The 15,960-nt window shown below is 44.1% G+C and overlaps 1 protein-coding gene across 8 annotated transcripts in view; it reads left to right on the top strand.

Annotated features, from left to right (window-relative positions):
* Positions 1–15,960, top strand: part of FRMD3 (FERM domain containing 3) — a 152,781-nt gene that overhangs the window by 57,921 nt on the left and 78,900 nt on the right. For 6 of the 8 annotated variants that reach the window (XM_077344693.1, XM_077344694.1, XM_077344697.1 and 3 more), the window contains one exon: positions 15,032–15,136. In XM_077344693.1, coding sequence (XP_077200808.1) covers positions 15,032–15,136 — 105 coding nt within the window. The remainder of the gene's footprint in view (positions 1–15,031; positions 15,137–15,960) is intronic. The other 2 variants (XM_077344696.1, XM_077344703.1) reach the window with 1 other exon arrangement.

Consider the following 15,960-nt stretch of genomic DNA (forward strand, 5'->3'; position numbering starts at 1 on the left):
GAGATCATGGAACTCTGGGTGACAGGTGAAGGGGCCACTCACCAACATGGACCATTCTTTGGTGAATGTCCAGCCAGCCCAGTGGGGCCTCTTGTGAGACTTAGCCTCTAGCAACATGGCATCCTAGCCACTCAGCCCAGATGATAATTGACCCTTGAAGTTACCAGGGCCCGACACCAATGCCCCTTCCAAAGCTGGCAAAGTGCCATATGTCAACCAATTTGACAATGTGGCCTGGTGCTCAGCTCAACATTTGCAACTGTTGCTAAGCCAGTGTCCCTTGATGGTCAGCCAATGCTTCGGGGAATACAGACATTTGCCGGCACGCTTGAATAGGAAGTCCACCATTGCAACAATGTCCAGGAAAACAGCTGCCTCCCACCACATTGTCCAAGCAACGTGATGCCTCTGGGACCCCAAATGGACCACTTTGCGCTGTTACAGCATGTCATCCTGTCTGCCGCATGGCACCACACTCCGTAACCAGCATTAGGCATCCCCGTTGACTGCCACCCTGAAGGAAACCAAAAGTTTGTTACTGGAAAACGGTAACCTGGGCACCCTCACATGCCGACTGGTCCTGACCCATCCCTCCTGGTGCCTCCAGGATACATTGCTAGAGAACCATAGCAGTCCCATTGTGGCTAGATGCACCCTACCACCTGCCATCTGAGTGCTGTGCCACTCGACCTGGGCAGACTGCCCTCAGCCGATGCCCTGCTCTGCATCTACTGCATGCTCTGCTGAAGCCCTGGACATGTTCCCCTTGAGCACCAAGGGCCAGCCCCCTCCTGGGTACCCTAAATCCTACAGGTTGCAGTCCGTGGTGACATTGTGAACCACTACTTATGTGCATATACCTTCTGACTCCTGGTTGTTATACTGGGGTAACCCAATGTGCCAGCATACTGAGACCTGACTGGAGCTCCTAGTAACCCAGCCATGAAACACCCACCTGAACCTGCAGTATGCTTAGTCTCCAGTCCCAGGCCAGTGGCCGTGCTGGTCCCAATATGGCCTCCGAACTCATGCTGGCCATGTTACAATACCCCCCAAACCACTTGTCTGTCCTGGCCCCAGATATAATTTAAGTGATCTCCCCAAAGGCCATCCAGCTGAAACTGGACTCTCTAGTGAAAGGGGACCCCATCACTCCTAGAACTGGAATCCAAGCAACCCTAGGCCCCAATCCTGTGTGGGGAGGGGGTGAGGACAGGTGACAGGCTTGCAGCCACCTCCTTTCAAGGTTGGCCTGGTCAGATGATATCTCATATATTTGCAGACCTGGGCTGCAACGCAAAGCCCAGATGACCAATGAGGCCAACCAGACAGATCAAGTGCTTAGATATGAAGAGGTATGAGGGACTGATCTGCAGAACTTAGTATGTAGTCTGTCCCTTCTCCCTCCAGCTGGAAACAGCATTTGCTTCAGGTGATGGGGAGCCAAATCGTGCTGGCATAAATATGAAGCCAGGGAATTCCTGAATGGGACAAAGAGGTACCCACATCAGAAGTGATCCACCAGGTGTTGACTCATCTGCAGTCTGTCATAACCGAGACTGTATAACCAGATGAATGCTCCCCTAGAGCACTGCACCTTACCTTGTGGCCATCTTAACTTCATTTCCCAGCCCAAAGATCTCCACCGGCTTCTAGTATACAGGGCCTTGCATCCCTTTTGCGGCAGTCCTAAGCAGTCACTTTCTGTGCCAACCATGTTCTGGATCAAGCCCTGTGAACTCTCTTGGTATTGTTCTCCAATCCACACCGACAGCACTTCCATACTGGACCTGTAACGAGACACCCTCTTCCAAGCCAATCTGGCCCATTAACCTGGGATTAGCTGCCCTGCCAAGCAAGTCCAGTGATGACTCTGACACCATTTGCAAAAGGCATGGGTCACCCTAAAGCTATCAGGTGATGCCTGGCCACTGCTGCAGACTGACCTGGCCACCGGGGAGGTACCCCCTTTTGCACTGATATTCCCCCTGGGGAAGCCTTCTGGTTGGTGACCCCTGTAGACTGGTCCTTTCAGAGTCCATTATGTATCACAATACCCCTGGCTGATGTCCACCAGTGGCATCCAAAAATGTCCCAAGAGCCATAGCACATGCCACCCCATGATGCTGCCCCCCATTGCCTGTCTCACACTGTCATTGCTGCTGATGGGCATGTGTGGTCCGGCCAAAACATTGGTGTAACCCTAGCCGGTGGCCACGAACCATAAGCGGCCAGCCGAGGGCCCCTGGGTGCCCCATTCCCAGTCCATGGGGTTGGCGCCTGCCTACCCACCTGCACCAGGACCAAGCAGCCAAGGCCAGTGGAGAGTGCTCATAGTATGTGCTGCCAAAGAAGCTGTTGCTCCCCATGCCTGCAAGCCAATGGCCAGCCCTTCAGTTTTCCATGAAGACCCTCTGAGCTGGTGCACAATCACCTGCCTCAATGTGAAGCAAGGGGTTGGACTGGATGACCCCCGAGTTCCCTGCAAATTATGTGCTCCTGCAAACACAGACCGTTGTCTGAAGCAGGGGGCTGAACTAGATGACCTTGAGCGGTCCCTGCCAAATCTTTATTCCTTCAAACCACAACCACTGCCAGAAGCATGGGGTTGGGCTAGATGACCCTGGAGGCCCCTGACATCACTGTGCTTATGTGAACCATGCCTACAGCATACTTCATGGGGTTGGACTAGATGACCCAAGGAGGTCCCTGCCAGCTATGTGCTCTTGCAACAAACCATAGCTGTTTGTAGCTCCATTCTTGGATCCTCCCCCCGTAAAAGGGACATCTGTCCACCCACCAACTTGTCATGTTCTTTCAAGTGGGCTCTACCTTAAGGCTTGCAGCAATGCTTAAAGTGGCATCTGTGGCATTGGCACATGCCCCTATTGAATTCCCAACAGGTCCTTACATCTGTCTTGTTCTGTCCTCCTGACATATGGCCTTGCTTTCATGTTATAGGTGTCGCGGTCCTTTATGTCCCACCTCACCTGGATGTTGTTTAAAGACCACTTGCGAGCCTACTTATCATGTGCCATGGCCTCTGCATCCCCAAAACGTGCTTTGGCCTCCAAAACATTACCAAATTATTCTCAACTCCTTTCTGGGTAAGCACCGGCAACAAGGCATAGAAATACTGCATAACTCTTTAACCAGTTAGTGGAGTGATCATTTTGTGCTGCTGCAAAGCCATTTTTTTTTAAATCCCCTTTGGACCCCGTTTTGAGATATCTCCATTTGGTCGCACCATGTTAAATATGTCGACATAAACCCAAAAGGAGGGGGGAGGGCTTCATGGAATAACCCGCCCCCAGCTTTTCTTATAATAAGGATCCACAGAATCCCACCAGTTCATATTCCAGGTCAGGATAGCTAGAACCAAAGAACCCTGAAGCCAATAGGTCCCATCCCATTGGCCTTCAGAGATTTTGACCCCAGATGAGGATGACTCATCCGAAGGCACTGGCAGCCTGCTGGGCCCTGAAGCACTTTCCTCCTTGCTTCTTTTTACTCTTATGCCCAGTCATCTTTTGTTGCTCCGTTACTCCCTGATGAATATTCCTGGAGGAGCTAGGAGCACTAACTACACCTGCACCTGCCTGTCCCTGTTGTGCTGCTATAGCAGTTTCCATCGGAGGGATGCCCACATGTACAGTCTGCGTACCTAGATGCGGAGACGGCCAACACCATCTGCTTCTACAACTTATGTACCACCCAGTCATCATACGGCCAGGTTGCTGCCAGCTATGCCTGGGCATTACCAGAATTCCCGCTTCACATCCATGCCTGCAGTCACACAGCATAACCCTAAGCTTGATAGTTAGCCAAATATTGGCTCTCAGGCCCTGCAAACAAAGCCTGATGGGCCCCTGGCTACAGAGTGGGTTGTTGGTATCCTGGACCCCATGGAGCCACAGATGAGCAAGATGAAGAACTACCATTTCCACGGTGGCTGAAAACCACCTCTGATAGGCTTGGTTGTGCAAACCCTTTTGGAAAAAAACCCTTCTCCCATGGCTGGTGGTCTGGATGATTCCTGCCACCAAAATGAGCCCACAAAAACCTGATCCTGTCCTGCCCCAATTGTAGAACTGCAGCCAGGATCCACCACACCCCCAAATGATGGGCCCGAAGGTTGCAGAGTAAAACCACCCCCCTACATAATTGTTGGAACCTGCACAGGGTGTGTGTGTGTGTGGGAGGGGGGGTAGAAGCCTCATCTTCCCCACGTAGGCACCCCTTCCTCTATCAAGGTGAAGGATCCCACTGCCACGCATCTTAATGCCCCCAGAATCCCATAAATCGCAGAGGAACCTGCTGCTGCTGCATCATTAAATCTGCCTGTCCCATTCCATGCTCCAAAGGCCCTGGAACCAGCAGCTGCCACCAGCGCAGCACAGTTCATGGGCAGTTGGGGCTTCACTGCCACAGCCTGCCCTGACCCATCACTTTCCCCCCACTGGCATCCTTTTTGGCGCCATGGTCGCTTGTTTCTCTCTCTCTCTCTCTCTCTCTCTCTCTCTCTCTCTTCTGCCAAAATGGCCTGTGAGAGGCTTAGTTGTTTGTTAGTTTTAAAAAACAAACAAACAAACAAACAAACAGTGCCCTCACAGCGTGTCTAGCATCCCTTTTCCCTCAAAAAGTAAAATAAAATAAAATTGCTGGGCTTCCCTGACGTCGTGAGGCGGTTGGGCCAGAAAAAATGGCTCCTCCCACCGAGCGACGCGTCTTTGGGCGCCCTGATGGGGAAAAGAGGCCGAGCAATGTCAGGCCATCCGTTTAACTGACGCCTAGCTCAGCCACGCCCCCTGTTGCCATGCCAACACACACCCTGCCCAGAAAATGCCAGTGCTGGGAGTTCTCTCCCACCAGCCAGGTCCCTGTCGGCGTTCCTTTAGATGAGTCTTGGGGGCTTTTTCCCACTTGAAAGTGGCATCACATATTTTTTTAAAATGATAAATGATTTAAAAGGTGGATGCAAGAGGAAGATATGCAGCAAATAGTCTCCACTGGAGCTTCAGTCCATTCCATCCTCTGGCACACCAACACTTGTGCCAACATTTTGGATAAAAGACTTAGTCTAATCCCAAATCCTTCTGCTGAAACAGCTTCTCTGATAAAGTAGAATAGATGAATTTGCATAACTAATGCATAATAATCCACAGCAGGGCTATAGCCTCATGGGCCTTACAGCCGGGAATAAATAAAGCATTTATATAAGCTTGTTTCTATGGAAGGGATTTGCTGCAGCAGAGGCCATGAATCCACCATAGTGAATACCACAAACAATTTACTAAGCAAACAGGACATGAATAGTTCATTGTTTAAAGTAACTGTCCAACTCAGGTTTTTCTTTTCAAGTCTTGATAAGTCACCACAGTATATGAACCTCATAAATACTCTGCACTTCTTCAGATACCATTTGGTTCTTTTTGTTGTGGAAGTGTATGCTATGATACTGAAAGGATAATGTATTGTAGAGGTAACGGGGTTAGCAAGAGGGAATGCTGACGAAAAGAAACCTGGGGTACTTTTCCTTTCAAAGAAGATTTTTGAAACATTATCCTGCAAGGAAGGTAATGCAGAACTATTCATAGCAAAAGGATTGTCCCCTCAATTTGCTATGAGTCACTGGCCTTGCTGTCATGGGAAATTTGTTCAAAGTGTTAAAATTTAAGATAAGAAGTGGGATCAGCTGACTAAGAGCAGAATATATCTTCAAGGCAAACCATCTTATTATTAATATCTTTAAACAGCCCGTGGCGCCACGGGCGCCACGGACTATATAATTCGTTAAGCCCCCTAGAGGTGGGCTTTGTCCGTGATGAGGAAGGGTCCGGGTTGGACCCTCAGGCTGGGTTGGACCCAGCCTGAGCAACTGCGAGCCGCGCGCAGCGCGGCTCGCAGTTGCTCCCGGACTGACGCGGCGAGAGGCGCGAAGCGCCTCTCGCCGCGTCAGACCGCCGCCCGAGGGAACCCCCAGCAGTCGCGCGAAGCGCGGCTGCTGGGGGTTCCCTCCCTGCCGGTCTGACGCTGCGGGAGGCGCGAAGCGCCTCTCGCCGCGTCAGACCGCCACCCGAGGGAACCCCCAGCAGTCACGCGAAGCGCGGCTGCTGGGGGTTCCCTCCCTGCCGGTCTGACGCCTTCTCCCCTTTCAAAACCCCTTTTTATAAAGGGGCTTTGAAACTAGTATATGAATAAATTATGAACTGAGACAGTGTATCCTGATCTGAGCTGTTAGTGTTCCTTTCATCTACATGCCCTTTCACTGATATATGTATATTTCATGAAATAAGTTTATTTAAATTCCAAATTAATAAATTTTGTCACAAATCATAAACATTCAGTTGCCTTTTTCTTCCTTTTTTCACACTGCAGTTTAAATGCTAGCTACCCAGTTAATGATAAGTCATATAAATATTTGAATTGTAAAAGGATTTAAAATTTCTTTGAAATTTCTCATGGGCAACAGAAATGATATTTAATTAAACATAGTCTATGTTTTTCATTGAATTTGGGCATTATGCCTCCCTCTTTTAAAATATTATTGATGTTGTTTTGTACATGGCAGTCCAATTTATTAGACAGTCCTAGTTCTGCAAATTTGGCCATTTATGTTATAACTTACTGTCTGGTAACCTGGCATTTTCAGTACAGAGGAGAGTGACGAGGATGATCTGCGGCCAGGGGACCAAGCCCTATGAAGATAGGTTGAGGGACTTGGGAATGTTCAGCCTGGAGAAAAGGAGGTTGAGAGGGGACATGATAGCTGTCTTTAAGTATTTGAAAGATTGTCATTTGGAGGAGGGCAGGATGCTGTTCCTGTTGGCTGCAGAGGAAAGGACGTGCAGTAATGGGTTTAAACTACAAGTACAACGATATAGGCTAGATATCAGGAAAAAAATGTTCACAGTCAGAGTAGTTCAGCAGTGGAATAGGCTGCCTAAGGAGGTGGTGAGCTCCCCCTCACTGGCAGTCTTCAAGCAAAGGTTGGATACACACTTTTCTTGGATGCTTTAGGATGCTTTGGGCTGATCCTGCGTTGAGCAGGGGGTTGGACTAGATGGCCTGTATGGCCCCTTCCAACTCTATGATTCTATGATTTTCAGGTGCTGAAATATGTCACTTAAAAGAAACACTCAGAACATCTGTTTTTGGAATTTGTTGAAATAATTATTTTATGATGCAGACTAAAACTTTTCAAGATTTCCTAACTAAGCAAATGCACATAAGCTTGTTTCCTACAGCAAAGTGTTTTTTGCAGTTACTGTAAAGATAGATCTGTGCAGAATTTGGACAGTAAGGGATACTCACAATCGAATCCAAACTAAATTTCCCCATGGCAAAATGGTATCTTCCTGCCTTTCTCCTCCTACAGTAGACTACTGATCTCCATAAAATGTTGCTACTGTGGTATCAGTCACCCCAAACAAGAACATAAGCATGAGTTAGTAGAAATTGCCAGTTTTTTCTTGATCCAACCCAATATGTTTGTTTTACTTCCTCACCAAGGAGCATACAGCACCCTCAGATGTCTGAATAACTAAGCTATTGAGGCTGGGGAGTTGAAAAAACTATAACTAGTGGTGCTAGAAAAGGCTGTACCAAAGCTTCTTTATGTTTAGGCCATTATCATTTTTCTTATAATCTCTTAAACATTTATTTTGATATAGCAGAGTAGGATCTGGGAGAGTAGGATCTGGGTTTGAGTCCCTATCTTGCTGCGAAAGCTCACTGGGTGATTTTGGACCAGACATTTATTTCAGTCTAACATACCTCACAGGGCTGTTATGCAGATAGGCGAAGATAATAAGGTGAACTGCTTTGGTCTCAATTGTGGAGAAAATTGGGGTGTAAATGCTGTAAATAAGTAATGAATATTACTTATAAAGGCTGATAAAGGTAAAGTTGGTGAATGGCTGAGATGGAGAGAATAAGGGAGGTATATGGGGTTGCCAGGTAGGAAGGGGGATACAGGGGAAAGTGAGATGATTACAAGGTTCTTATCATTTAAGTGGGCCTGGCTCAGTGGCTGGCAACATATGGGCCACTGTTGAAAGGTTAATACAGGCAGATAAATGCAGGCTACCCAGTTGAACCTACTGGCAAATAAAGGTAGATTGACTGTTGGGTGAAAAGGAGATAAGGTTGCCAACTCCAGGTCAGGAAATTCCTACAGCTCAGAGGTATAGAACCTGGAGACAGATTTCAAAGGGGGAAAATATAGCTCCATCTTCCAAAGTAGCCATTTCCTTCAAGAAAACTAAGGTTACCAACCTCCAGGTGGGGATGGGAGATCACCCAGAATTGCAACTGCTTTCTAGATGACAGATATCAGTTCCCCTGGAGAAAATGATTGTTTTGGAGGGTGAATCTAGGGCATTATACTTTACTGAGTTTGCTTCCCTCTTCAAACCTCAACCTCCCAAGGCTGCATCCCCAAAGCTCCAGGAATTTCCCAACTTGGAGTTGGGAACCCTAAGTTGGGGGAACTGATTCCTATAGTCTGGAGAGCCAGTTTGGTGTAGTGGTTAGGAGTGCGGACTTCTAATCTGGCATGCCGGATTCGATTCTGCACTCCCCCACATGCAGCCAACTGGGTTGCCTTGGGCTCGCCACAGCACTGATAAAGCTGTTCTGACCAAGCAGTAAGATCAGGGCTCTCTCAGCCTCACCCACCTCACAGGGTGTCTGTTGTGGGGAGAGGAAAGGGAAGGTGACTGTAAGCCGCTTTGAGCCTCCTTCGGGAGGCCTTTCTTCTTGGGAAATCCTTTGTGATTCCAAGAAATGTTGGCCACTCTAAAAGGAGAGAAGGAAGCAGGGAAAGGGAAGAGGCTATGGGGGCTTCCAGGAAAGGTAAAGAATAAATAGGTGGTATTGGTGGGGAATGAGATGCAGGTTCCCACTTGTTCATATATAATAACAAACCACAGTTTGTGAAAGGTACTTCAAATCACCAGAATTGAGTCTGGATTGATATCTGCTCTCGAACTGTAGTTTGATAATTTATATATTTTATTCCTCTGTTTGAACTGTACCTACTAGTCCCCATCAAATGACCAGGCAGGGTAGCTTTTGTAAAGTGAAAGAGTTTAGACCTCTCCCCCAGCTAAATTATATGGCCAATATGTTCTTCATCAGTAATAGGTTTGTTTGCTCCTGTATCTTAAAATAGCTGCAATGTTTCGTTTATATAATTCAGATTAACTGGTGCAGATGGGAAGAAATATAATCTGGTTCTTTTAAGGTCAACTGACTGGGCTTTTTACATGAGTGCAATTTATTTCTTATCCGTTCTGCCTAGGACTAAAATGAGCTGTTTACTAACTGCTGAATAATAGGATCAACAGAGTATAAACAACTATATGAGCCTGCTCACCAGCTGAAATCAGATTCAGCGGCCTATTCTGTGTACCCCCATCTTCAGAGGAAAACAGGGTGGCCAATTCATACTCTCTTTTTAGGTCCGCACTGAAGGACAGCAAGTAACTGTCATGCCTGCACACTGTCTTTGCTGTAATATCTTGTTGACAGCATGAAAACAGCAAATATGTGCAGGTGGAAAGATGCAGACAAAATGTTGACATTCCCCCTACATTTCCCCAGTATGCCTACAAATGGTGAAAAACTAGTCCTGCACTGTCCTTTTCCCCATTTTGCTATCCACAGTATTCATGTATACCTTATCTATTTTGGTAATACAGAAAAGAGTTAGAAGTTATTTTTTTCTCAAAGGATCCTAGAAACTGCAGTTTAGTGAGGATACTGAGAATTCTCTGTCAGAAAAACCCTTGTCCTTTGCACAGAACAACAGTCCCCAGACTTATTGGAGAGTGCAAATTAAATCTGTAGTGTAGAAGTGTCTTTCCCATGAAAGATAATAAAAGGATAGGTTATATTTGTTCATTTTATTGTTAAAAATACTTGTTAACATCTTAGATTAAAATGCTTGCCATGATTTAAGGGACTGACAAAACAATTAATCTATATAATGAAAAGCTATACAACAATAAAAGATAACAGTGTAATGAAACAACATTTAAATCCTTTGAAATCAGATTCAAATGAAAAACATCAAAGCTCAAAAGAGCAGCTGAGCTGAGAATATGGGCATGAAAGACAGCAGCTTAAAGAGTCAAAAGGGTGCCTAGACAAATAACCGAGTTTTCTTTGGGAATCTAATCTTTTGAAGGCTCCCCACACCCCCCCTTTTTTTTTTTTTTTGAGGGGGATAGGGAGTAACCAAGTCCTGGAGGAAGGTTTCCCATGAGGCCTGTTTTCCTCTTCACCTGTGGCATTTTCCATAAGTGTTGCAGCTTGGTGTAGTGGTTAAGAGTGCCAGCTTCTAAAATGGTGAGCCGGGTTTGACTCCCCTCTCCTTCTCCACATGCAGCCAGCTGGGTGACTTTGGGCTCACCACAGCACTGATAAAGCTGTTCTGACCGAGCAGTGATATCAGGGCTGTCTCAGCCTCACCCACCTCACAGGGTGTCTGTTGTGGGGGGAGGAATGGGAAGGCGACTGTAAGCTGCTTTGACTCCTTCAGGTCGAGAAAAGCGGCATATAAGAACCAACTCTTCTTCCTTTTTTGTATAATTTAGATTCAGTGATCAATAAATATTACTGTTAGGTGTGAAATACATTTTTCTTTGGAGGTTTGGACTGAGCAAAATCTTCACCTTTAGCTTAGAAAAGTTTTTGTCTCTCTCACAGAATAGGCAGTGTGTGAGGGGAAAAGCATTGTCAATTCAGGTACTTTCCAGCCTCACCTCAGCTACCCTTTAGAACTGCTAAAAGCTCCAGCAGGAGACAATGGGATGGTAAAGCTCCCCTCCTCCAGCAAGAAATATGACATCTTGTAAGGAACTGAGTTTTGGAGGTTGAAAACCCTAGAGAAGTCTTTCCCTGGAGACTTCAGGAAGGCCTATTATGCACGGCCGCTGAAACGGTGGCATGGAGAACGAGGAGGAGGAAGAAGCGAAGCAAACCGATTATGCACGGGATTGAACACAACGGCGGCAAAACCCAGAGTATCCGATTATGCACGCAGATACTCCGGATCCGCTTCTGGTTGCGCCCTGGTCCCAGGAAGCTCCTCTTTCTTCCACATCTCGCTAATGTGGCTTTTTCGGCGGCATACGTTGACTCTGCACCCGGTTGCCGCCTGCAGCGTGCATAATTGGTGATTTTAGCTGCCGCCATTCCACCCCGAATGCAGACTTTCCACTCCGTGCATAATGGGCTGAAAAGCTTCTTTGACCTGACCTGTTTGTCCAGGGGGGTGTGCAAACAGAAATGCAGAGGGGACACTATCCTTGGTACTGATTCTTACTCAGGCAGTGGAGCTCTTACACCTGGGCTCCTACTGAAGATAGCAAATTCTATATGGAGGACTACAGGTCTGAGCAGAGGCTCCAAGAGCCTTTCCCACTGTAACTTTTAAGTTAAGGATCCTGTCTTAGATTAACATCTAGATGGAAGGACAGAGGACTTGTGAGTTTATACATTTCTTTTAGATCCCTTATTGCTGTTAAGAGTACGCATGTAGACATTTTCTTTTTAATAAATGTATTATAACCATTAATAATGGTAGCTGTTCTTTGTGCCATATAGACCTTCATCATTTCTAGTTGCTACCCTCCTTCTTTAGTGCTCCAGTGCAATAAGATATCCAGTCCTGGGTAGTAGGAGACAGAGGCACAAGGTGAAGCCTTAGAATTACAGCTACCTCTGTGAAGTTTGGACTCTGGGAAACTCTATTAGAGTTTGCAAAAAGGGGTTAGTCAGTAGCAGGGTGACCATAAAATCTGAGAATATTCTCTTAGGAGTAACTTTGGTCAATTGGCTCAGTGAGATTATTTAACAATGTAATTAACCTGCCTGCCTCTACTGCTCCCATGTGTAAAATTGTATTTTATGAGAAAATGGGTCAGGAGTAGAAGTTAGAGACTATCAATTGATATTGCAATGAACTGGTGATGTGGAAACTGAAGTAGCTTGTCTTCTTATGATAATAGGAAATATTTGCAAAACTACCTTGCAGTATAGATTCAAGTGGGTAGCTGTGTTGGTCTGAAGCAGCAGAACAATTTGAGCCCAGTGGCACTCTTAAGACCAACAAAATTTTATTCAAGGTATGAGCTATTGTGTACATACACACTTCATCAAATACAATATCTTACAATATGTTTATGTGGACATATATCTCACTAATTCCCAGGGGATTTATTTTGAAAAAGTTGATTTTGATTAATAGGCTTATGGTATCAATGCTGAAGAAATCATTTTAGATGGTAACTTAGAAACTCAATAATTTCTTCCCTGTGTTAAATATGGCAGTACTAAAAAGACTGCAACCCTTTTTCTGCTTTTATGGAAGACATTGGGATACCTGTTTTCTTAGGACTATTACATGTCCAACAGCTAGGAGCAGAGATAAAATTAGACAAATCCCTACAATTTATAAATATGTTGAACAACACAGGGCCCAGGACAGATCCCTGAGGCACTCCACTTGTCACTCCTCTCCAAGAAGACTATGAACCGTTTACAAGCACCCTTTGGGTACGATCTGTCAACCAGTTCTCAATCCACTTAACAGTAAAAGGATCCATACCGCACTTTACCAACTTGCCAATAAGAATATCATGAGAAACCTTATCAAAAGCTTTACTAAAATCAAGCTAAACAATGTCCATAGCATTCCCCTGATCTAGCAAGGTAGGGACTTTCTCAGAAAAAGAGATAAGGTTAGTCTGACATGACTTGTTCTTGAGAAAGCCATGCTGACTCTGAGTAATTGCAGCCATCTGCTCTAGCTGTTCAAGGACTGTTTGATGATTTTTTCTAATTTCTAACATAATTAGTCCTTTGAAATTTCCATCCCAGGAGTACTGAAACTGGGAAGCAATACAGTCATTATTCTGTTACTATTGCCAAAAAGACAATCCACACCTGTGCCTCTCACTCACTATAATGCCTAGTAGAACTTCACAATGGGCTGTATCTGAAGGTTGCATTCATCTAATAATAGACTCCAGCACAAGGAGTCTATCACAGGTACAGCACATTTCTTTTGCTGAAGATCCATTACGTGGAACATTTTTCTGGAAAAGGGCTCCATCATTAGACGAATGTATCCTTTGGGTCCAACTCCTGTCATCATAATATTTTGTTTGCTGTATGATATTCAGTCAACTAGCCTGAACAGAAATCAAATCAGCTACATGGCCACATGGCTGTCATTGCCATTCAATGGTCTTCCATTTAAGTTAGCTGCATCTACAGAGATTTATTTTAATATTTCACTGATTTATTTGAACATCACACTTTCTTAAATAGCTAATTTAACATGATCAGCAACTTTAACTTGAAGAGATATAAAGCTATATTAAAATAGGTATTGAAGTATTGATGGAAAGAGAGAAGAGACAGTGGTAGCAAAGCAACTTAATGTGATCCAATGTGCAATAGTGGCCAGAGTATCAGACAGATCTGGGAGATCCATGTTCAAATCTGTGAACCACAAAGTTCACAGTATGGCCCTGGGACAGTTACTTTCTGCCAAAGCCTAATTTTACTTATGGGATTGTTGTGAGGACAAAATGGAGGAGAGGAGAACAGTGTAATCTGCTTCGGGTTTGAATTGGAGAGCAATGTGGAGTATAAATGCATTAGATAGATAAATAATTGTAATTATGAAGTATTATTGGAGTATTTTGGAAAATCTAAAAGAATTACTTTCTTTAAGAGCTTGTTTATGAAATGTAGGACCTGGATCAGCAATGGGGGAAAATAGAGTAAATTATCCACTTTAAATATTTGGAAGTAATGTTTTATTATAGTCTTGCTTGGAAAACTCATATTCATTCAACCACAAAAATTGCTGAGGTAAATAAATTGCTTATATTGTTTTATTCTAAAGGTTGGCAGTCAGTGCCTACAGATATTAAAGCTTTTAAGGCTGACCTGACCCCACAGGCTGTATTTGGAGCAGGTATTTGAATTAATGACATTTCTGAATCCATAGATTTTCTACCTCTTGATTTTTCCTGACACTGTTGCAGAAACTGTTTCAGAAACTGCATTTAGAATGGAGTTTGTTCACCTCTCATTGGAGCCTAGAGTTTGAATAGCGGTGTTTAAACTGTGGTGGAAGGCTCTTCTCATTGGCCAATTATCTGGAGGTCTCCTACATCTATTGAGGGAAGAGTCCTTTATAAGTGTTTTGGAGATGTCCATGGACTTGGGTCTCTTGGCCTTTCTCTTACTATGGTTAAGCGTATGAGCTACTATGAAGTATTGAGGATGGTTAGGAAGAGGATCGTTGCTTTTGATCATGTTAGTATATAATTTTGTGCAAATTGTGTATGTTCTGTCCCTGCCCTGGGGATTCTCCTTTTTAACCCTTCCCTCATATTTAAATTTTCTCACTCACTCATAGCCAGTCCATGCCTTTATGCTAGCAGACATATCTTGCTAAGTGTAGAACTGGATAGTTTTTGCTGTTGTGTTTCAGGTGCAATTGAAACTATGGTTAATCTTTTTCCATTCTGCGATCAAGCAGTTTTATTTTGAGATCTTTGAATTATGTCTTTATTGAACAAACATCAACATCCTGTTGACTCTTGTCCTGTAGTCTCCTTTTTCTGGCAGATATTGATTAATTCTGCTGACAATTTTTGGCACCTGTGGTTTAATTAAGGTGTTATTATGATGGATTTTATATTATTTTATCTGTTGTAAAGTTTCTTACATTTATCCATTCCTAATGTTTAATTTTGTTATGCAAGACCTTTGGTTAAAGGAGTTTTTCAGTCAAGGAAAGGAAAGGTTAAAATAAAGGAAAAACTACATTTACTGTCCTAAGCTTCTTGGAGGAAGATTGGAAACATATAACAGATGACTAGTTATTTAAAATCCTGTCCATGCCTTTGTAATTTCATTTGCTGGCTATTAGTATACTATGGACAAACAGATTGTCTGTAAGCATAACATATAGGCTTATTATATGTGTCCTTTTTCTTTTCAGAGAGAGACGAAAGGTCAGTTTCTCATAGATCACGTATGTAATCACTACAGGTTGCTGGAAAAAGACTACTTTGGAATTCGATATGTGGATCCTGAAAAGCAGCGGGTATGTACATGAACTCTCACATTATTTAATTTTAATAATTAATATCAGTTCACTAAAACTGCTTGGCTGGCATACAGAGTTAAGCATTTCTTCTCCTTTTCTGTCCAACTCTTATTTGCTTTTGTGAAGCTGCTAAACAGTAATTTCCTAAGGGCTAGGGGTAAAGCTTTCATTTCTAAGAACAATCACCAATTTACCGGGACCTATGAAAAAGTATTCTTGAATGGAGTAGTTAGAATCCTCCCAGTCAAATATAATCAAAAATTTTTAGTATAATTTGTTACAGATTGCATAATGGTTAACCAGATCACATAACATCAAGGTAAAACAGAAATGAATGATCATAAAACTTAAAGGAGAAATAAAAAGGGAATTAGCCAGAACTGACAATCAGTTCCTGGAGTCTCATGATGGCCCGGAAGTAACTAGCTACTTGATTAGTAATATGAGGTTCCAGTCAGATAGAAGATATACAACTAATTGCTTATCAGTGTAGTCTTTAAACATATAAAAGGGCCAATTGAACGGTTTCTCAACTCAGTATAAAAATCACATTGAAGCAAAGGAATAAGATAGAAATTCAGGAGCTCTAGCTCTTTCCTGATGAATTCTCAATAATCTGCTGTAAAGGACTGCTGAAGGCAAAACATTGAAGCATAAAAGCTCTGCAGATTTGCAGAGATTTGAGGTGCAATAAGCAACTGGAGCCCATACCAGGCACTATGCCATATCCAGTTGGGAAACTTGTCCTGTTAGCTAATGAGCATAGCATTTGTCTTACAGTATCCAACAATCTCTGGTGTAACAATATAAAAGCTTGCTGT

Source organism: Paroedura picta, chromosome 7, assembly GCF_049243985.1.
Source record: "Paroedura picta isolate Pp20150507F chromosome 7, Ppicta_v3.0, whole genome shotgun sequence".
In the NCBI taxonomy this organism is placed as follows: Eukaryota; Metazoa; Chordata; class Lepidosauria; order Squamata; family Gekkonidae; genus Paroedura; species Paroedura picta.